Source organism: Prionailurus viverrinus, chromosome B1, assembly GCF_022837055.1.
Source record: "Prionailurus viverrinus isolate Anna chromosome B1, UM_Priviv_1.0, whole genome shotgun sequence".
NCBI lineage: Eukaryota > Metazoa > Chordata > Mammalia > Carnivora > Felidae > Prionailurus > Prionailurus viverrinus.
Genome location: NC_062564.1, coordinates 14,590,103 through 14,612,220, shown reverse-complemented (window position 1 = coordinate 14,612,220; position 22,118 = coordinate 14,590,103). Strand labels below are relative to the sequence as shown.

Genomic DNA, 22,118 nt, shown 5'->3' with positions numbered 1-22,118 from the left:
ACACAATGGAGTATTACTCAGTAATCAAAAAGAATGAAATCTTGCCATTTGCAACTATGTGGATGGAACTGGAGGGTATTATGCTAAGTGAAATAAGTCAGAGAAAGACAAAAATCATGACTTCACTCATATGAGGACTTTAAGAGACAAAACAGATGAACATAAGGGAAGGGAAACAAAAATAATATAAAAACAGGGAGGGGGACAAAACAGAAGAGACTCATAAATATGGAGAACAAACTGAGGGTTGCTGGAGGGCTTGTGGGGGGGGGGAGGGGCTAAATGGGGAAGGGGCATTGAGGAATCTACTCCTGAAATCATTGCTCCACTATATGCTAACTAATTTGGATGTAAATTTTAAAAAATAAAAAATAAAGTTAAAAACAAAAGAATTGTTTGATTACCGTATTATACCTCTTTGCAACAAATATCTGCCTCTTTCTTCTCAATTGTTAGTATTACAATTACTAGTTCACAATTGATTAGAACATTATAAAATTGAAAATTCATTAAAAATAAGTAAAACTGTATTAAACACGACAAAGAGTGAGTTTTACGGTGCTTTAAGAAAAGGAGGTTTCCCTCCCTCCTCCCTCCCCTCCCTCCTTCCTTCCTTCTTTCCTTCCTTCCCTCCTTTGTAAAATGAGAAAGGAAGTTTTCCCTTTGCCTATCACCCTCACTTGGACTTGACACATCATTCTCTTCTGAATAAACAAGCTATCCTCAAAAGAGCGTTACCAAACACATTTCTAGAGACTAACAGAGAGTCTGTTGCTTCTCAGGATATAGAGGCCGGCATACCAAATACTGCTTTAGCTTAATCTCCTGGTTCCAGGAATAATTTACTTATCTTATTCTTCATGGCTCTTGATATTCCTAAAGACCCCAACTAATAACAAGGTGAAACGAACAAAAAGATTTCCTGCTCTCTCAACTGAACTGTGCTAGAAATGATAAATTTGGAACTCTGCCAATCACTGTCTGGGGTTGTAAGTCTTGGGCAATTGGCTACCCCTTTTCTCCAAAGGCCCTGTGCCTCATACACAATTCAGGTTTCAGTTCTGTCTACAGAAGGAATTTCTCTACCCTTTCGCAGAAATTTTTGACCATGACAATGATTAAGCAACTCTGCCTTTTCAGTAATTGCATTTTACAGAAGCAAATTATATGACTTTGAAACAAGAAATATCTCCAAGGACAACAGTTTGCCTGATCTTTATAGGTTCTAGAGCCAAAGCAATGTCACGACACTAAATCCTAATAAATGTCAGAGCCCACTGGGAACAGAAAATTGTTCCCCAACAGTCAGTTCTCATATCGTTGACTCATATGGTAATAATAAAATAGGGCTTGAATTCACATCTTCATTATTGCTCGCTCTCTGTAGTCCATGCTTTTCCCAGAAATTACTGCAAGATTAAAAGTGGCTTCTTGGGGCGCCTGGGTGGCACAGTCGGTTAAGCGTCCGACTTCAGCCAGGTCACGATCTCGCGGCCCGTGAGTTCGAGCCCCGCGTCAGGCTCTGGGCTGATGGCTCAGAGCCTGGAGCCTGTTTCCGATTCTGTGTCTCCCTCTCTCTCTGCCCCTCCCCCGTTCATGCTCTGTCTCTCTCTGTCACCCAAAAAATAAATAAACGTTGAAAAAAAATTTATAAAAAAATAAAAATAAAAAATAAAAGTGGCCTCTTCTAGAATTTCTCTGATCAAACACGGAGGTTACAGCCCCTTTTACCTAAGAAATCAAGGCCAATTTTACCAATCGGGAAACTGAGCACAATACTTTCAAAGTTGAGCTGATGGGCTACATAACCCAATGATATTTGACAGACAATTCTTCCTTGAACCATATTGTTATTTGTTGTATCAGATTCACTTGGGAAGGTTTGACACACTTCCTCCGCCAGCTTGAGTAGTACTGCCTAGCAACCAGAAAGAAGGGGCAAGCCCTTGTCCCTTTAAACAGTGGTGGGAATGCTACCAAAACTACTGAATTTTCTTTCATAGCATAGTATTTGCATCTCTGTCCCCCCCAGAAGGGTGGCTGTCAGTGGGATCATAATGAGTGAAACAAAGATTCGGGTTATCTGGTAAAAACAAACAAACAAAAAGCAGCAAGAAACAAACAAAAAAACTCCCAGCAAATCATCTACCTTAACCCTGCATGCAAAATAATATCCTTAGCTACTATTAGCAACTCACTGAGTTAATCATTGGTTATTTAAGCAGACGCTACAAACTCACACATAAAGTACTTCTTTACGACAACGCTTTACCAACATCCTGAACTCACTCTTGTTAGCTTGAAAGGGTCAAAGTCTTGTTTTCAGATGTTTCAAAGGACATGAAAGTCATATGAAAAGGTTTTTAATCTCTCAATGCCAGATAATTAAGCATTTGATCTGCCCTGGAAAGAGAAATATAATTTCAGGTGGATTTTGATAAAGTCTTAAACATACATCCTTCTAACTAGCCATGGAAGGCTTATTTTCCACTGTACAGTTAGAAAAGTGCTAGATGGTCACTTTGACTAAATTACACCTTACATTTAGCCAGAATTATTCCAAAGTGACATTAAACTGATGCAGGCGGAGCAAATTTTCAACGCGATACCCAAGCATCATAAATTCAAGGCCAAAGCTACGGGAAACGTTTTGCAGTCAAAACTGAGGAACTTTTCAGGCACTAATTTGCTACAGTTTATAAATGGCTTTTCTTAATCTGAGAATTGTTTTCTTTTTCAAGTTGGTGAGAAATGTAAGTTTATGACCAAGAAACCAAATGCACTCTAAAGATGTTGGGGGACACTTTCTGACATTTGAGGGATTTACCATGCCTCAGGGGGGCACAAAAATGCAATCAAAGTCTGTCTCGAAGGCTTGGAATTGCTATATGTTACCATTTTACAGCCTCGGTAAGTCTAACAGCAGATTCTTAGCACCCAAATCTTTACCTCCCACTGAGGACATGATTCCGTATTACTAGTCTAAAACCTGAATCTTTGGAGCGAAAACTAGCCGGTTGGTCTAACACCTTTGTTTCTATGTGGGAAGTTTCGAAGATTAAGGCACTATACAAATAAATTAAGGACTCCGGTCACAGTTATCCGATTTTGCTGCTCAAAGCAAGAATATAGCAAAACACTGTTATCTGAACACAGTCAAAAACAGGGGGGGGAAAATCCACCTACCTAAAAAAACCAAAACCACACATCAAAGCTCAAGCACGAGATTCTCTCTTAGAATGTATTTATTTTTCAGACACAAATTTCCCCAAATGCTTTTCCAGCGCTGGGCAGGCAGTTTTAGAAGCAAGAAAGAACCAATCGCGTTAAAAGCAGCCACGTTTATTTTAAAAACTCATCCGAGGCAAGTAGAGAGGTAACAGCCCTCCAGACTGGGCCAAGATGAAAGGAAATCCCCGGATATGCACACGGTGCTGAGTCAAAGGACGAAGGCATCAAATCTTGCCAAAAAGGATCGAAGGATGTATTTAAGGGGGCAGAACAATTTTTCTCTAATATAATTAGAAGGTGAAAGATGACTTTGCATGTGGGGGCACAGCTACCCAGCACACCAAAACACACTGCAATACCAGAAATCTGAGTCCTGCAGTGTTAGGACATTTTGCTGTTATCTAATTCATAAGGAAATTGGAATTTTTTTTTTTTTTTTTTTTTTTTTTTTTTACAACAAAGATCGCCAAGCCAAGCAAGTGGGTGACTGAAGAAGTTATCTGGGAAATTCCAAGGATTTTTTTTTTTTTTTTTTTTAAGGCTGGACTGCCAGGCCCAAAACTATAGATGAGGCTGCCTAGGACCACTCCCTCTGCTCCCAGCCTGGTTTTCGAGGAGCTGCAGATTTTTTTTTATCCTGAGCTTAAAAACACCAACAAGTCTGGAAACTTAGTGGAGTCAGGATAATGTCAGTCACCCTCATAGCAATGGAGGTGGTGCTGGCCAATACCTTAGGGGTTTTACAGAAACCTTTACTACAAGGCACAGTCAGTCCATCTGCACGTAGTAGATGGGTGCCTCGAAGACATGTTAGCATTGCCGACAAAGTGCGGTAGTTAACCTTTGCTGTTGCTTGAAGTGTTTCTCGGAGCAGGATGGTGACCTAGTGCTCAACATTCTTTTTTTTTTTTTTTAAATGTTTATTTTGAGGGAGAGAGAAACAGAGTGCAAGCAGGGGAGGGGCAGAGAGAGAGGGAGACCCAGAATCCAAAGCAGGCTCCAGGCTCCTAGCTGTCAGCACAGAGCCCTGACGCCGGGCTTGAACTCACGAACCATGAGATCACGACCTGAGCCGAAGTTGGACGCTCAGCCGACTGAGCCACTCAGGTGCCCCTCAATATTCTCTTCAAATCCTTTTGGTTACATCATGCAGAAGAGACTTGACTCGGTGTTTATTTGTCTCTTTTACCCTTACCCAATATTATTTACTAATCACATGTCTAAAAAGGGAGAGCAGATTTGGGGCTCTGTTTTCACAGTGATACTACCTAGCTGCAATTTAATAACATGACTTTGTTTTCATTATATTTTAAGGTAATCCAATCAAAGTGATACGTTGACAATTTTCCACTTACCAAAGTGACAGGCTTTCTTTTACACATAAACTGACATCCAAAAGTGAGTCATTTTAAAGAAAAGTCTTGAATAAGTAAATTCCTATAAATATAAAATTAGAATGGGATGTGGACGTGGAAAAACCCATCAAGATCATGTTATTGTCCGAAGTTTAGAAAACCCTGTTGTAGGGGCGCCTGGGTGGTGCAGTCGGTTAAGCGTCCGACTTCAGCCAGGTCACGATCTCGCGGTCCGGGAGTTCGAGCCCCGCGTCAGGCTCTGGGCTGATGGCTCAGAGCCTGGAGCCTGTTTCCGATTCTGTGTCTCCCTCTCTCTCTGCCCCTCCCCCGTTCATGCTCTGTCTCTCTCTGTCCAAAAAAAAAAAAAAAAAAAAAGTTGAAAAAAGAAAACCCTGTTGTAAAGTCTAGTTACCACATACATGAACTAAACACTGTTTGTTTTACAAACTCCACAATTAATAAGTTTGTGACCAGAAGAACTCTTTCCTATCAATTGTAAGGTATGTGATTAATAATAACCACATTTTTAGCATAACCTTACCTTAAATCGCTCATTTTATGGCTGAACAAACTGCAGACCCCAGAGAAGCCCACATGTCTGGAGTCCTCGGCCAGGGTACTGACCTCGCATGTAGGAGAGGACAGGGACCTTTGGTCTCTCTACTTGATGTATAGAGTTTAGGCAACATGGTGAGCGAATTCCAAGGTAACTTACACTTTACTTAAAATAGATTTTCAGGGGCGCCTGCGTGGCTCAGTGGGTTGAGCATCGGACTCCTGGTTTTCGGCTCAGGTCATGACCTCTCCGTTGTGGGATGGAGTCGTGCAATCGGGTGGGTTTTAAGATTCTCTCTCTCCCTCTTCCCCTCTCCCCTGCTCGCGCGCTTTCTGCCTCTAAAAAAAAATTACAACATAAAAGTATACATCAGACTATAAGCACTTGATTCAGGAAGGGCTGAAGAGCTGTCTGGCTTATTTCTACCCTCACTGCTCCTTGAAGACAGCCCCTTCTCCAGGTCGGGTGGGGGTAATGAGGACAGAGCCCTCCGAGGAAGCCACCTACTGGGCATATAAAAAGGAGAGGAGGGCTGCAATTTTTCCAGCTCGCTGTAGGGATATTTTGAGATTTTGCTATTTTGTCCATCTCTTTTGTCATGCTTGCATCCAGGCAACAAGAATGAGTTATCAGCTCATGTGAAGCTGTGACCCGAGGCTCCAGCTGACCCCCGGATCGGACTGGCCTTCCCCGGCCACTCTCCCACTGTCCCCAGCGATCGTTCACAACACCTCTCGGGACTCCTGCAGACTTCCCATGTCCCTTCCCCGTGTCAGCCCTTCACGGGGAAAGCGGGAGCTGTTAGAAGAGAACGAGCTCTTTTCTCAATGCTAAATCTAGCGAGCTGCCTGCATTCACACCTGTTCACTGGCAGAACCTGAGTACCACCAGGTTACACAGATTTGTCGTCTCCATCACTTTTATTCCCCGAGGCCTAAAAACAGTGCCTTGTAAGTAACAGATGAGCAAATACAGATCTTAACAAGTGAGTTAAAAAACCACCTTCCTTTTTGACACATTAACTGGAGCTGTCCCTGTGCCTGTTTGAGATGAACCCGTCACGAGTCTCAGTTCTCGCTCACTCCTTTGTTGCCTGCCTGTTCAGATGTGACTGTTGCAATAACCCGCTTCTCCTGACAGCATGCATCCGTCCCCTTCTAATGGAATATTCCAATATGGTCACGCTATATTGTCTCCTTAGGAGTTACAATCCTCCCTTAGCTCGCTCACCTCAGCTACAATCATGCTTCCCTTCACACCAAAACTTGAGGCGCCCGGGTGGCTCAGTCGGTTAAGCTTCCCACTCTTGATTTCGGCTCAGGTCACAATCGCACGTAATGAGACCGAGCCCTGTGCAGGGCTCTGGGCTGACAGCGCGGGGCCCGCCTGGGATTCTCTTGCTCCCTCTCCGCCCCTCCCCCGCTCGCACGGTGTCTCTCAAAATAAATAAACATTAAAAATAAATAAAATAAAAACATAAAAACTTGAGTTGTCCGTAACTGCTGATGCTACCTCTGCGCCCTCCTGGTCACCGGCCACTCCAAGCGGTTCCTCATCCCCAAACTCGCAGCCTGTTAAGGTTGCCATCCCAACCACGTGATTAGCCGCTGTCCTCGTCTTATTTGGGTGGCACTTCAATGAGGGACCATGCTCTTCTTGAAACACTTCCCTTTGGTTCCGATGTGCCACATTTTTCTGGCTGATCTCTCGGAGATCTGGAAGTCTCCTTCAGTGGCTCCCCCTTTCCAAGCCCGGAGCGCCACAGGGCCCACCCCTCCCTCGTCTGGATCCACCCAGTTGTTACACAAAATGTAGGTTCGCCCCCGCCCCCCGCCAGCAGCATCGGCCCCACTGAGGAGCTTGTCAGAAATGTAGCATCTCAGGCCCCCACACCAGACCTATGAATCCAAGTCTGCATTTTGACAAAAACAGGTGACTCGTGCACATTAAAATTTGAGAGGCACTCGAGGTGCCTCCGTGGCTCGGTGGGTTAAGCCTCCGGACTCTTGATTTCAGGTCAGGTCATGATCTCAAGGTCTGGAGACCGAGCCCCAGGTTGGGATTCACACTGAGCGTGGAGCCTGCTTGGGATTCTCTCTCACCCTCTCAAAATAAGTAAACAAACAAACATTAAAAAAAAATTTGAGAGGCAATCATGTGTTTACAAGTGATTTTAGTCGCATGGCTTTAAACTCTACTCACAGGTTAATTTCCACATGTTTAGCTCCCGGCCCCTCCCTCAACTCCACGTTGGATCCCACAAGAAGTCTTATCAGGAATCTCACACCCAAATGCAAACAGAAATCTTGATCTTTCCCCACAACCCCAAAACCCGAGTCACCCTTGTCATCTCTGCTTTCCAATCACTGGGCCAAAATCCTTGAAGTTTCGCTAACATCCATTTGAAGCTAAAAAGCAACTATAGGAATCCTGTGAATTTCAAAAATAAAAAAATCTTGAAGACCTAAGCAGAGTCCTACCGTAAGCCATCAATAGTTCTTGTGCAAAGGCTTCTGAGTCTCCGGAGACTCCGTATTTTCACTAAGGCTCCCCAGATTTTGAGTGCAGCATGATCATTGTGATCGTCAAAAAACTCTTCAATATAAAGCTTTCCCCAATTTCCTACCATGGCTTTCGAGAGTCAGCAGTTTCTAGTCCCTTCCACACTGTGTCAAGTGTTCCAGTTAAACTGATGAGCTTGTTTTTATCCCTCTTTCCCTTAAACCTCTGCCTGCCTCCCTTATTTCCCCCTCTGGCCTCAGCTCCAAGATCACTTCCTTCAAGACCTTCTTTAATCACCACAATTAAGACTCACCTCTCTTTCCATCCGTTTTCTGTTCTTCTGCTTTACTCCCCTCTAAACCGTTCCCTACCATTACATATATCTGACCATCAGAATGTCTGGTGTGTGAGCAAGGACTGTCTTCTAAACCGCCACTGCTTAGAACAGCACACAAGCAGCACTCGAGTGTGGCGTCTTCGAGTGTTGGTAGACTGTTGGGTGCGAGGGACAACCTCTTGCACATGTTTCAGAACTTAGATGTGCTTCAGAGTCCCATAAGTCTGAATGTAGAGAAGACACCCAGTTTCGAACAGGTTCAAATTTTCATAATATGGCAGTGGTTCCAAAACTTTTCTGTATATTAGAATCACCTGGGGATTACAAAAAAAACTCTAATGTTTCAGCCACATTCCAAATGAATAAGATCACAATTGTTGGGTGTGGGAGAGAGATATCTGTATTTCCTGAAACTCTTGAAGTAACTCTGAGACAAGTTTAGGAACCCCTGGTTTATAGCATGAGTTAATAACCATGATATGAGATAATATATGAAACCTAGAATACTTAAAAAAGAAATCCCAGTCAAAATATTATGCAAACTTAAGACTTCTATTTCCTGTGTGGTATGGTACAGAAAACAAACAAAAAATTCATAAGAATAAGACTGTTTCAAACATTAGGTCTTGAAGAGAGCACATTTTACAGGATTTTCCATGTCTGTTTTCCTAGCAAGCCTAATCCAAATTTGGGGCCTCTGTTATGAAGTTTATTTTGTTTTCCCCATAAGCTAAGGGAAATTTAATGTATGAAAAAGCGTTGACTTCCATATAGTGACATCTGAAAGCTTTTGGAGACTTTGTACATACCGATATTTTTAATGGTGTCAGGTAAACAGCTCTATCTTGGTAATAAGGATGTCATCACTAAGACAAAATGCTGTATTTTCAAGAGAGAAAAGAATGTCTTTACAACTCAACTATGTTACAACAAATAAATTCTTCATCATGCTGTCTAATACTTCTCGCTCAAGAAGTAATATAACCAACTAGTTCCAGTCATCAAGCAAAATATCCTTAGGACAGAAGTTAATCAAATATTGTGCATTTACCTGTCTCAAAGATCACCTTTAAAGTATTTTCATATCTCAGTATGAGGGACAAAATTAACAAAAGGGAAAAACAAGTCATTTGATTATTAAAATCCTTACCATAGTGCAAAAACTATAGATTTCAAAAAAACCTTGGAGATATTGAGGCCAACCTTGTATTTTGTATTACAGATGTGTAACTGGACACCCAGATGAGAGGAAATAACATGCCTAAAAGTCACACAGGAGCGTTAGAAGAAGAAAAAACAATCTTTTTTTTTGTTCCAAACAAGCAGACAGAATTTTTCACGCTAATCAAAAAGAATCGAGATCATCAGATTAGGAAGAAATGAGGAATAAAAAGTTACGTTACACACAGATTTAAAGGACTGGTCAATCATCTGCCTCCTCCCCCAGACCAAACAATTCTCCGAATATATGTTCATATATATCCATCAATATGCTTACTCTTAAAGTACCAGGATCTTGGAAAATTCAATTTACAAATACATTATTAATTGCATTGTTATAATGAAATTAGTTCATTAAACATGAAAACATCAAACAGCACCAGTACCAGAAAGTGAAAGTGAATACACTATTACTTAAAATAATATATAATCACTGATTGGGACAGAAATCAACTATAGCCACTAGCAAAACTATTGAAACTCCTGTTTGACATAAAGGCAATATTTAAAGACTAGTATATGCCCTTGTCCCCACTGATAGGCCCGTGGCTAGGCAACTCAGCAGTGGGTCACGTGGAAAATGTTTTTAAAGAAGATGCTTTTTCTAAATTGCTCAACCTTGAACCATGATACTACAGAACCCCAAATTTTCCAATATAAGCCAATGGCACCATTTTTGGTATCCTAACTATGCTTGCCTGTCCCAATTAAAACAAAACAAAACACAACTCCCTTATTAAGCACTAGATTAAATGTATCTATGATGCAGCAGGAAGGCATTTACAAATGGGCTACTGACAGTGTATCAAAATGCTACTAAGGAAAATACAGCAGCAAATACTCTAATAAGAGCACATTATTCCACATGGAATCCCAAATTATTCTTATCTCTAGCTCCTTAAATTCATGGACGCCTAGAGATGAACAAGTGTATGTATAAACGGGGCTAGGGAGAAAGAAGCTCTAAATGTAGTGTTCATACCTTAAATTACCCAAGATGATCTGAATGCTTACAGAGAACTCCAACTTCATCTAAATTTTTAAATTTTAAAGCACAGAGAACTAAAATACTGGCAAAACTTTGGTGTTTACCTCAGAAACAGCATTGTGGTTTTCAATGAAAATGAAATAGGCCTGGTTTGTGAAGTTCTAATGCTCACACCACCCTCTCCCTATTCCCTGCTCCTTTCATCAGGCGATCTAAAGACTACCTGGTTTAAAATATTTGGTAATTCAGTGCAGAAAATTAAGGTCACAGACAAAGTACAACAACGTTTAATACACCGTTAATACTAATGATTAAAAATTATTGCATAGTCTTATGCATTTACCCTAAAACATTTTCTGAAAGTAAATTCTGAAAGAATTATATAAAAGACAAATAACCTTTTAAAATGTGGATGGCATTTACTACCTCGATCTTCTATCCTTTTTTGCCTTCTCAGTACTTTTGTCCATTGTTTTCTCATTATCTCCCCTGCACTTTGGGCAATACCATTTCCCCTTTGGTTTATAGGTGAGTGAGACACATGAAAAGTGAAACCATTCAATTGGACACTGTTCATTGTCACATCCGATCATTTCCCCATAAGACACTTGGTTACATAAACAGTATGTAGGTTCATTGGGATCTATTGCAAACTCAACAGGCGAAGCTTCCCTCTCCTGCTTGGCCTTGGAGCGCTTCTTTTTCTTGGCTGACTTGGATTTCTTTTCTTTAGGTGGCTGATCATCACAGTCTTCAATCCCATTCGTCATGTGGCATAAATCACGGCTTTCACTGGTTCTCTGTCTGCGGGGTCTTCTGGAAGATCTTTCTGGTTGGCTGGAATCCATCTTTGCCTTATCCGAGGCGCGCTCACCTTCAGCAGGATCCTGAAAACACTGTGAATGCAGCTCCATCTGCCTTGCCCGATTTTCCACCAATTCGAGCATCTGCGTGACAATCTGAATTTTTTCATCTCCCAATTCCTGACTATTGATTAATGCTCTCTGGAGATGCTGCTGTAGGCGTTTTTTCTGGTTTGAATCATCTTCTTTCTTATATTTTTCATAGACATCATCAATTTCCTTTAATGTTTCTAAAAACAGAAGAGAAAAACCAGAACATTATTGTGCATTAGCACATATGATATTTTTCAAGTTAGTTATGGTTCACAGAATTGGTAAAGTTGAATGAACTCAAATCATAAAACCAGTCTCCTCTATGGTATGTATACACTAAAAAAATTATTTCCCCTAGAAAAACCAGACGTTATCCAATATGAAAGTATATTTAGAAATAAACTAATAAGGGGTGCCTGGGTGGCTCAGTCGGTTAAGCGTCCAACTTTGGCTCAGGCTGTAATCTCCTGGGTTCGAGCCCCATGTCAGGCTCTGTGCTGACAGCTCAGTCTGGAGCCTGTTTCAGATTCTGGGTCTTCCTCTCTCTCTGGCCCTCTCCAGCTCATACTCTGTCTTTCTCTTTCTCAAAAATAGAAATAAAACATTAAAAAAATTTTTTAAAGAAATAAACTAGTAAGAAGAATATAAAGCTTTTTTTCTTTTTTCTTATTTATTTATGTATTTATTTTTTACAAAGCCTTCTAATACTCAGTAATTTATATTAACAAGGATAAGAGGGGTGCCTGGCTGGCTCAGTTGGTAAAGCATGTGACTCTTGATCTCAGGCTTATGAGTCCAAGCCCCACATTGGGCACTGAACTTACTTAAAAAAAAAAAAAAGGATAAGAGATGTATGCACTAATTAATACATGGGCAAGAACACTGTATGCCACTTTATAGCCCACCTAGTGAAGTCACCTACACTTCACGTGAACCTCAAAACACTCACTGTAATGAAATTTACATGGCAGACTTCAACTGTAAAACTTGGGTTCTAAAACTGGCTACAGACTACTGTCCAACCGTGTTTACAGGATTACAGCTCAATCAATGACTTGCTACATGACTCCAGAGAGACATTACACCTTTACTTGCGTATCATATCCCTGGACACTCAAACAAAGCAGACAGGAGTCACTCCCCCCCCCCCCCCATATTAGTTTTAATGGCTCTCTTATTTTACCATAGGGGAGATTCTGAAAACCAAGCTATTTACAGAGTGGGGTTAGGTTCCCGTTCTGGCATCAACTGACGAAGCTACTAATACAATTACAGTAAAGTCAGCACCGGATCACTCTGCTTTTGTAGATAACTCAGCAGTTGGTTCTAAGCTTTTTGAACTGCTGATTTTGGTATTGTATAGCATGTGGGACACATTTAAATCAATTAAAAATGTCTGAGTCACTAGAAGGCATACAAAAATCTGAAAATAGAGTTCCAGATGTCACCAAAAATTTACGCAAGATTAAATTTCTATTCTATTCTATTGTTCTATTTCTTGCCCCTCTGAGATACAACGCTATCTGAGTTCTGTCTTACTAAAGGGAGAGAAACAAAAATTAACTCTAATTGATCACACCACATGGCATATCACTGTTTTACATCCTAATATTATTACCAGCACATGGCATACCATCGTTTTGCCTTCCAATATTATTACTTTAACAAGAACAGAAATGCTAGACGAGTAAAATGCATACATCAGGCTGTCTCCGAGAAATGTTAACACAAAGCAGGCATTCAACACAACTCTTATGAATTAACTCCTCCCTAGAAATTAGAAGTACTCGCATGTGCTGGACAACTGCTTAACCTGGGATACGTGACAAAATGCCACCGCACATTTGAGGGTATTCGTACCTGCACAGCATATTTTAAAACAAAGTTCACATCTAGCCCATTTGCCTGGCTGGGTGACTTTCTTAAGAACGTAATTTTTCTCCAGGAAAAACAAGGACATTACATATTTTCCCCGCAGACAAAATTTGAGGATTAAAAAATAAAGGTAAACCTTATTTTAAATATTCTGTACCTATCAGGATTTGAGGCTAATTATTTCATACCATACAAGCACACTGATATGATACTATGCATGAGAAAAATTCACATTTCTAAGACATCTTAATTATGTAGTGAAAGAAGAAAGGAAACTAACACTTACTAGGGCCCTTGTACGTGATAAAGATTTTCTCATTTAATCCCCACGGCAACCTTATGTGGACGCTATCACTTCCATATGTGAAGAAAATGAAGTTCAAGAGGTAACAACCCCAGACTTTGAACTCTGCCACATACGTATGTCTGGCTCTGCCATTGAAGCATTTGCTACTAAGCTTAACGGAAAGCACTTGAAATTAAGTATTAATTTTTTCTTCAATGATTATTTGCCCAAGACATTAGGAACAAGAATATTGTAACAAAAATTGAGGTTCTCTAATAACCAGGTCCTATAATAAATACTTCAATTGTGAATTTCTTCATTTCTCTATTTTTAAAGTCTTTAAGGTTACTTCTAAGATTCTCCAGTAATTTCTGAAAGTGTCTCAAATAGGTAGGAGAGACATTTTTTTGACTTCTCGTATAATTCATATCACTAAATACTGCCGTAAGTTTTAAATCCAAAAACAGAAAATGCCTAAGAACTAGCAAAGAAACAAAAAGCAGGTGAAATCTGAACCAAGAACACAGAAGTATATAAAGCTAATGAACATAAACCTGTGGAAGCAGAGCTTAGTAAGCGCAGGCACAGACTGAAAACCAGATCCTTGTCTTACATTAATCTTGAAGCTGACCACAATCTTAAAATGTTTATCATCTCTCAATCTTTTAAAGCCTAATACTGTTTCTCATGTTACCAGAGCTACTTGGCACAATTCTAGACGGTCAAGATGGCAGATTTCCCTGTAACCAATTTTCCCTCCCCAATTAAAATGAAAATAGCTTAACTCTTGTGAAGGCAAATATGTCTGTGAAGAAATGCAAAAACATGCAAGCTTTACAAACTTCAGTTACTATTTGAAAAACTAAAAATGTTCAATATACAATTCTTAAGCACATATGTGTCATTCTTAGGCTATACTTCATGTATGTGCTCCATGTCTGTAGAAAATACCTTTAGAGTGCTTTAAAAAAGCGTGTATACAACGTTAATAGTTTAAAAACAAGGATGTGTACGTGAAGGAGCCAGGCTACTTCCCCACCTAATTAAGTGAACAAGTGACTTAAACTCCTTGTAAATTTTAACTCCTTAGTAAAATAAATTTTTACTTCAGAGAATTATGAAATAATGTTCTGGATCGGACACAGCAATGACGCCCAGTAAGTAATCACTATTTAAATCTCTTTCCCCCTAACAGAGATCAGTCCTATCATCAGCCCTATCGTATGGATTCAGAAGGCAGAAATAAGTTATAGATTCAAAAACAAAGAGACACTTAAATATTCTAATATGCTACAGGTCAGAAAATGTCACCCCAGAAGTGGGTTCCTTTGAGACTAAATCATAAGATTAGTGGAGGGTCTAGAAAAACAAAGAATGGGGTCCAAAAGTTATCTTTTTGAAGTCCGTATGGCTGTTCCCACATTATGTCCAAGGTCTGTTCCTTGATCAGGGTTAGTAAACGCGAAACGGCTCCCCATCTAAACTTCTCCCCTCCTAGTAGCAGGCCAAAGTCAACCAACAGTGGATGATAAATGATACTCTCTGCAGGAAAGGCTGATTCCCTATCTTAGTTTTCTGACCACAAAGGGTGGCTTTTGCCTCATTACTCAAACTTGGCGAAGGAGGGACCCACGGGTTAAAGGACGCCAGGCGGTTGCCTTGTCAACCACCCACTTCCACCTGGGGCCCGGAAGTGACGCAAGGCCCGGAACCTACGCGGTGCTAGGGCCGGCGATGGTGCTAGTTAGCTGAATGTTTCCTCGTCCTGATTGAGTGGTTGAGAAAGAGTCGAAACACCACGACAAATATGTCCCAAACCCCAACATCGACTGCGCTAGGGACGAATTAACGTCCTGCAACGTTCCGACACCTCCCAACCAGCCAACTCCGCCCAAACCTTCCAGGCACCAGCCATCTTCGAGACGGGCGGGAGCGCGCCCGTCCGCGCCCCTCCCATGCCCTACGTCACGCCCTCAGGCCCCGCCCCCAGGGACGGAGGCCCTCCCCGCCACACACACACCCCTCTTCCTTTCCCCGCGAGGACCCCTCCCCTTTTAACCATTTGGCTGAAGGCTCAGAGGAAAAGGCTGCGGCCCGGAACTTTCCCTGGGGCGGGAGAAGGGAACGAACTCAATTCCCGAGCCGGGAGCCGGAGAGCGGAGGGAGGGACCTCCCCGAGTCCGCCTTCGCGGCCCTCTCCCGCCCCCTCCTCCCCCCCCCCCCCCGCACGTTCCAATGCATCTGCTCTCGGGGTGGGGGTCGGAGGAGAAGGGGAAAGCCAGGCCCGGGAGACCAGCGGGTGTCCGGCTGCGGCCGGCCGCTCACTCCCTACAGCCCCCCGCCCGGCTGCACGCTCCCTCGCCGGGGCAGGAGGGTCTGCGGCACCGGGCAGGCAAGCGCCGGAACAAATGCTGCTTAAAATGGCTGATTCCTTCCCACACCAGCTGCAGCCGCTGGGTCTGCAGCGGGGGCTGACGAGCGGCCCCCACCCCCACCCGTGATACCCCACAGAGGTCCTCGCCGACCGCAGCGGGGGAAGGGAGGGCCCCGAACGCGGTCTCCAGTCCCTCTCCCCCGTCCCACACACCAGACCCCCTCTGTGCACTCGGGGAGACTGTCACAGGAGAAATGGAAAGTGGCACTTCCCCGGGCAGCCTCCGAGCGACAGTGCCCGGAGGCCAGCGAATCCGACTGAGGGGAGGACCCGCACACGCAGCTCCGCGGCCCCCTACCTTGATATTTGTTGTCCAGCTCCCGAAGCACAGACACGTTCCTCTGCATGTCGTGGGGCAGCGACTCCACACACTCGAGGTAGTCCTGCACGTAGCAGGTGAGGAGCCGGCTCCGCTCCCCGGTCAGGAGCGCGGCCGACGAGTAGAGTTGCTGCTGCTGCTGCCCTAACATCCTGCCGCCGCCGCTGCTGCTCCTCGCCGCCGCCGCCGCCGCCGCCTCCGCATCCAGCAGCCACACATGCAACAGCCACGGCCGCCGCGGCTCCTCTGCTCGGCAGCCCGGCGCCGCGGGGACACCGGCCGCCGCTCAAGAGGGCACAGCCGAGTCCCCCGATCTCCACTCCCCCCAAAAGAAGCCCTCACTCCCCGCCCCCGCGGTAACAAGCCCAGGGGCGGGGCGAGATCAGGGCTCCCTCCTTTTTCCCCTCCCTCCCAAAGACTAGAGCAACGGGGATCCCCCCAGCGGAGCTGGCGCCGGGGTCCCGGGCGTTGACACTTCCTGTCCCCCTGGGAGTCCCCAGATGCTACCAATGCCGCCTCATAGCACGGATCCCCATGACAAGCCCCTCGCTGCCCCCTCTTCTCCCAATCACCCTCCGTGCCTGTAGGAGAGTCTCTCACTGGACTGCCCCCGCCCCTCCGCCTGTGGCCGCCTCTGCGCCTGCGCAGGACTTACTCCTAATAAGGCCGGGGGCCCGCCCCCACCGCCCTACCGAAGGGTTCGCATTCTCCCGCCTTCCCTCCGCCACCCGGGCGATTGGTCTGTCAACTTTCGGCCCGGAGGGAGGGTGCGGAGGACGGCCAAACGGCAGGCTGCGCCCCGCCCCCTCTTAAAGGGGAAGCGCTGTCAAGCCCGCCTCTTTGCTCAATGCCTGAATGGGACTTGAGCGGGAAGGTGGCTGAGTCCTTCCTCTCGTCTTTCCCACAGGCCGGGGGAATCTTGGTCCAGCTCCCTCGGCCGGGCGTTACCGACATTTTCCCCATCAGGTGGATCTGGCGCGGCAGCTCGTGAGGCCTTAAAAGAGCAGCAGGCGGCCGGCCGCTTTTCGCTACAACCTGGAGTAAGGCCTGCGGGAACTACGCGACCCAGCGTGCAGCGGGCGCGGCTCCCGGCATGCTCGGCGGCGGAGTTCCCGCCGAGCCGCCGCGGCTCGCCCGGCCGCCGCCTCAGCGCTGCCCGCGGGCCCCGGCCCTCCTCCTGCCGCGGCTTTCGGGCTCACGGAGCGCCGGGGAGGGCTGGTAGCCGAGGTAGGCGGAGCTCCCGCGTGCCCCTGCGTTTTCCTTCTCTTTTAGTCCGCTCGCTTTTAAATCTCCCTCCTGGCTTTAGTGTTTTCCGCCCTTTCTCAGACGCGGGAGGTCCGCCGCCGCCGAAGTGCCTCGCAGGTTTTGTCCACCTTCAGGATTCCTCTTTAGTTTAGGCTGCATCTGCCCCCAGAAACGTGTTCGTCCAATAGGCCACCTTTAAGAAAGAATTTTCCCCCCTCCCGGGGTCAGAACGTTTAGACATGCAACGTAGGCGACGCTTACAGAAGGCGTGAGGGGCGCAGCACCCCCTTTTCATCTCTTTTTATCCTAAGACTGAAAACCACGGGGTCGGGAAGAAGCGAAAGAATAAAAGCCTAATCTGTAATGAGGCCCGCGTCCCTGTGTATGTGATCGACTTTCAGGGCTTAATTTTTGTGTAGTGCTAAATGAAACGCCCTGCAGAAGAGCTCATTTTAATTCCAGATGGACTCTCAGAGTATATGCTAACATGTGTTTTTGAAAGAAATGGCTGTAAATAGAACGAATCCGCGGAGGATTTTCGGAGAGTGTCTATGAACACAAGCCCTATTCCGAGTAGTACCTTTGAATTAAAAAGGAAACGTAAGTGGGTGTTGAACTTGGATTTCTCCTTCTATCCAGTTCGTTCGCAGCGGTGGTACACCTGTACGGTGACCTATTTAGAGCACTTTGAAAACATCTGTTAGTAGAAGTACCCATTGACATGCAAAGAGAAATCTAGACACTGATCTGCTGGAAATGCTAAATTTCAAACAAAAAGCCCTCCAGGAAATTCGGCGTCTTGGGAATAATAAAAATATTGCTCGGGTCTCGGAGATTGCCTCGTGTTACTATACTGTGACGCTTTTGTGGTTTTGACTACTTGAATATTAAACCGACCCAGGCAGTACAGGGTGATGTGTTTCTGAGAATCGTCTAGGGATTTCATTGTTGTCATTCTTTAATATCTTTCAGATTAAGCAGACAGGTCTTATCAAAAACCCGTCACTGTTAAAAATTGAATTTTTTTTGCTTTTTACCTGAACCCTACTGTTTTCTTATTCATGGATTTGAATCACCGAGTCCTTATTGGCAGCCCCAAATAATGCAAGATGCCTTGTTATTTACCGATTCAGGTTAGACACTGAATGCGCCTATGGGTTTTATTCAGCCTGAGAAGTAATCCGCTGGCAGATAGGACACGTGGTTAGAAGCCAGAAGCAAGAAAGGCAGTGATGCAGGCTGCTTAGACTGTTCGGTCCAAGAAGCTAGAGCAAGAAGAGAGGAAGAGAGGCTGAGTATGGTAATGGAGATCTTTTATACATTCTTTTCACCTTTCATAACTCTTGTTAAACAGGCTGAAAGGAAGCAAAAAATCCAAATGGTGGGTTTTTTTCAGCTTGTGTTGGCCTAAGCGTGTAAAAAACACTCTAATATGGGGGGGAGGGGGTGTGAATTATTTCAGACGTGCTTTTTTTTTTTTTTTGCTAAATTAATATAAGCTAATCAAAGGCTTATTCCTGCCATACCTGTGAGAGCACACTGTGTGGAGAGAGTACTGACTTGGAAAAAAAAAGAAATCACCGTATTCCCTAAACTCAATTCTTGACCTTTGGTTATTTATGATGTTCTTTTCTTCTCAGTAATCACTTACCTGGACATTTGGGGGGTTTTCACATTGGGTTCCCTTACTCTGCTAAATGCAAAATCTAAAAGCCCCCAGTTCTTTGCGTAGGAATTAATTGGTGATATCAAGTCCTCTGATAAAGCAAAAAGGCATATTATTTGCTCTTCAAACTGTTTTCTACCATGAAGTAACCCTAAAAAAGATAAGTAACTGACTCCCCCAGATTAGTACCAAGTGTCTGGGATTACCTGTAATTTTGAAATCAGTTTCTTTTAAGGGGTCCCTGGTGGGAAATGTTTATGCCTCTAAACCTTTGTCTTATAAGCTTTATTTATATTGTGAGAGGGGAGGGCAATAGCTTCAAACTCTCATTGAAAACAAAATTAGCAGGGGAGGGTGCCTGGGTGGCTGAGTCAGTTAAGCCTCCTACTTCAGCTTAGATCATGATATCACAATTGGTGAGTTCGAGCCCTGCATCAGGCTCTGAGCTGACAGTGCTGAGCCTGCTTTGAATCTTCTGTCCCCCACTCTGTCTCTGCCCCTCCCCACCTTGTGCACTCTCTCTCTCTCTATCTCTCTCTCTGTCTGTCAAAAATGAATAAACATTAAAAAACACAAAACTTAAAAAAAAGAAAAGAAAAGAAAATTAGCAGATAGTTCTGAAGGATTCCTAAAGATACTACCTGAGAAAATTTCAGCTATTGCTTAAGTCAGGCCAATTAAATTTGAAATGCTTTTCTTCTTTCTACTTCTTAATATTTTTAACACTTTTTTATTATGGAAAATTTCAAACACACACAAAAATTGAGGTAATAATACAATAAATCCTAATGCACTATTCATCAGCTTGAATATTTATCAATATATGGCCAATATTATTTCATCTGTAGCCTTCCACGCTTCCTATCTCCTGCTGGACTGTTCATTTTATCTGTAAATACTTTAAATATGGAGGGATAAGAATTTTTTAAAAAACATACCCACTAGAGCGCCTGAGTGGCTCAGGTGGTTAAGCCTCGGACTTCAGCTCTGGTCATGATCTCACGGCTCAGGGGTTCGAGACCTGTGTCAGGCTCAGTGCTGACAGCATAGAGCCTGGAGCCTGCTTTGGATTCCGTGTCTCCCTCTCTCTCTGCCCGTCCCCCACTCCTGCTCTATCTCTCTCCTCAAAAATAAATAAACATTAAAAAATAAAAACATACCCACAATTCCATGATCCCATCAAGACAATTATCTATCGTTTAATATCCAGACAATTAAAATGTCCAAATTTCCCCATTGTCTCATTAATATCTTTTTACAGGTTTAGCAGGATCCACACAAGTCCCATATCTTGCATTTGGTTAGATTTTTTTCTAAACCAGTAAGAGGCAGTTAATTTCCTATTTAATTCAGTGAAGCAAATAGCAGTGTTTTTCTTTTTTTTTTTTAATTTTTTTTTTCAACGTTTATTCATTTTTGGGACAGAGAGAGACAGAGCATGAACGGGGGAGGGGCAGAGAGAGAGAGAGGGAGACACAGAATCGGAAACAGGCTCCAGGCTCTGAGCCATCAGCCCAGAGCCTGACGCGGGGCTCGAACTCACGAACCGCGAGATCGTGACCTGGCTGAAGTCGGACGCTTAACCGACTGCGCCACCCAGGTGCCCCTAATAGCAGTGTTTTTCTAAGGAGGGTATTTGGATCGTTAGAAAGCACTGTTAAAAGTATAAGGAAATTGAAGAAAATCACTTTAGGGCTCCTGGTTAGCTCAGTGGGTTCAGCTTCCTACCTGTGATTTCAGCTTAGGTCATGATCTCCTGGTTCATGAGATCAAGCCACCACCCCGCCCCCCCTCCTTGTCAGGTGGGGTCTGCAATGTCAGCTGACAAGCACAGAGCCTGCTTGGGATTCTCTCCCTCTCTGCCCTTTTCCCACTTAGGCACATGTTCTCTCTAAAAATAAATAAACTTCAAAAATAAAAGCACTTTAGGGTGCCTTCAACTCGATGTCGGCTTAGGTCATGATCTCAGAGTTTGTGAGGTCGAGCCCTACGTCGGGCTCTACACTGACAGCATGGAGCCTGCTTGGGATTCTCTTTCCTCTCTCTTTCTCCCATCCCACTTGTGTTGTTTCTCAAAGTAAATAAGTAGAAAGAAAATCACTTTAAATAAAAATCCTCATATTAACAGGTCACCAATTGATAGCCCACTGTAGAAATGTAATTGTACCTAATGCAAATAAATAAATCATTACAAATCTAAAAGTTCATATTTTATTTGTTCTAGAAGGTCCAGTGAAGCATTGTAAGTTGTATTGAAAAAACCTAAAACTTTAAATCAATTCATTAGCACAATAGGCAACCAAAAAACGAAACAAAGCAGTCTATTTCCATTGAACTCAGTTTTAAAGTATTAATTGCTTTATTACATAAGTGGTACACACTAATTGTATTTAAAAAACAAAAATAGAGCTAGGAAGAAGATAGATAAAAGTCACTACAAACTGGAGATAAAACTCTTCTTGGAATCTAAGTATATAATTGCATTTTAGTTTTTTGCTTTAAGGAAATGCTTGGGCTAGGACTAAAGGATAAAGTTAAGAAAATACCAGATTCTCAAGCTGGAACTTTAGAAATCTGAGCAGTGTTGGTCTGTACATTTAGTTTGTGAGGTAGACAGCACGGATTTAAAATTGGGTGTATGCAGTCAATCCCACTATGGGTTCTGACTACTGACAGTGGAAGATGATCACAGCCAAAAATGAAGGGACTATGAATGACTGGGACTAGTAAAGAGAAAATTCAGTATCATGAACTATCATTCCCATGGCCAAGAAGAAAAGCAAACACATATTATCTACTTTGGTTATTCCAGACAGAAAAAAATAACACATATGGTATACTTTGCATATCGCTGACCAGAAAAACATTCAGTTTTCCCTAGGTGGTTACCATAGTTACATGAGCTGTTTATAACATCAAGAGGAGGAACTAGGTCACAGTATTGAAGGAGTTTGAATTATGCAATTATGCTTCCTAAAAACGGGAAAACATTTAAAATTTAGGGAAGAGAGATTTATACTATATGTTCAATTGAAATTGTGGTCTAGGTTTGCGAGTGAAACTTAAAATTTTGTCCAAAATTAAATAGTTGATACTATAGGTATAAATTGTTCAATCTATTCAAATGCTGCAATGGCTAGATTCCTAAGTGTGGTAGGAGTTGCCAGTGCATTCCTTGAAGATCCCTCTTTTATCTTAGTGAGCCAT

The 22,118-nt window shown here is 43.4% G+C and overlaps 1 protein-coding gene across 1 annotated transcript; it reads right to left on the bottom strand.

The window, feature by feature from the left end:
- Positions 1-8,355: 8,355 nt before the first annotated feature.
- ING2 (inhibitor of growth family member 2) lies at positions 8,356-16,528 on the bottom strand. Its single transcript, XM_047857391.1, has 2 exons — positions 15,980-16,528; positions 8,356-11,283 (listed from the first exon to the last, which is right to left on the bottom strand). The coding sequence occupies exons 1-2, from the start codon at positions 16,149-16,151 to the stop codon at positions 10,613-10,615; spliced, it is 843 nt and encodes a 280-aa protein (XP_047713347.1). The 5' UTR covers positions 16,152-16,528; the 3' UTR covers positions 8,356-10,612.
- Between the last annotated feature and the right edge of the window lie 5,590 nt (positions 16,529-22,118).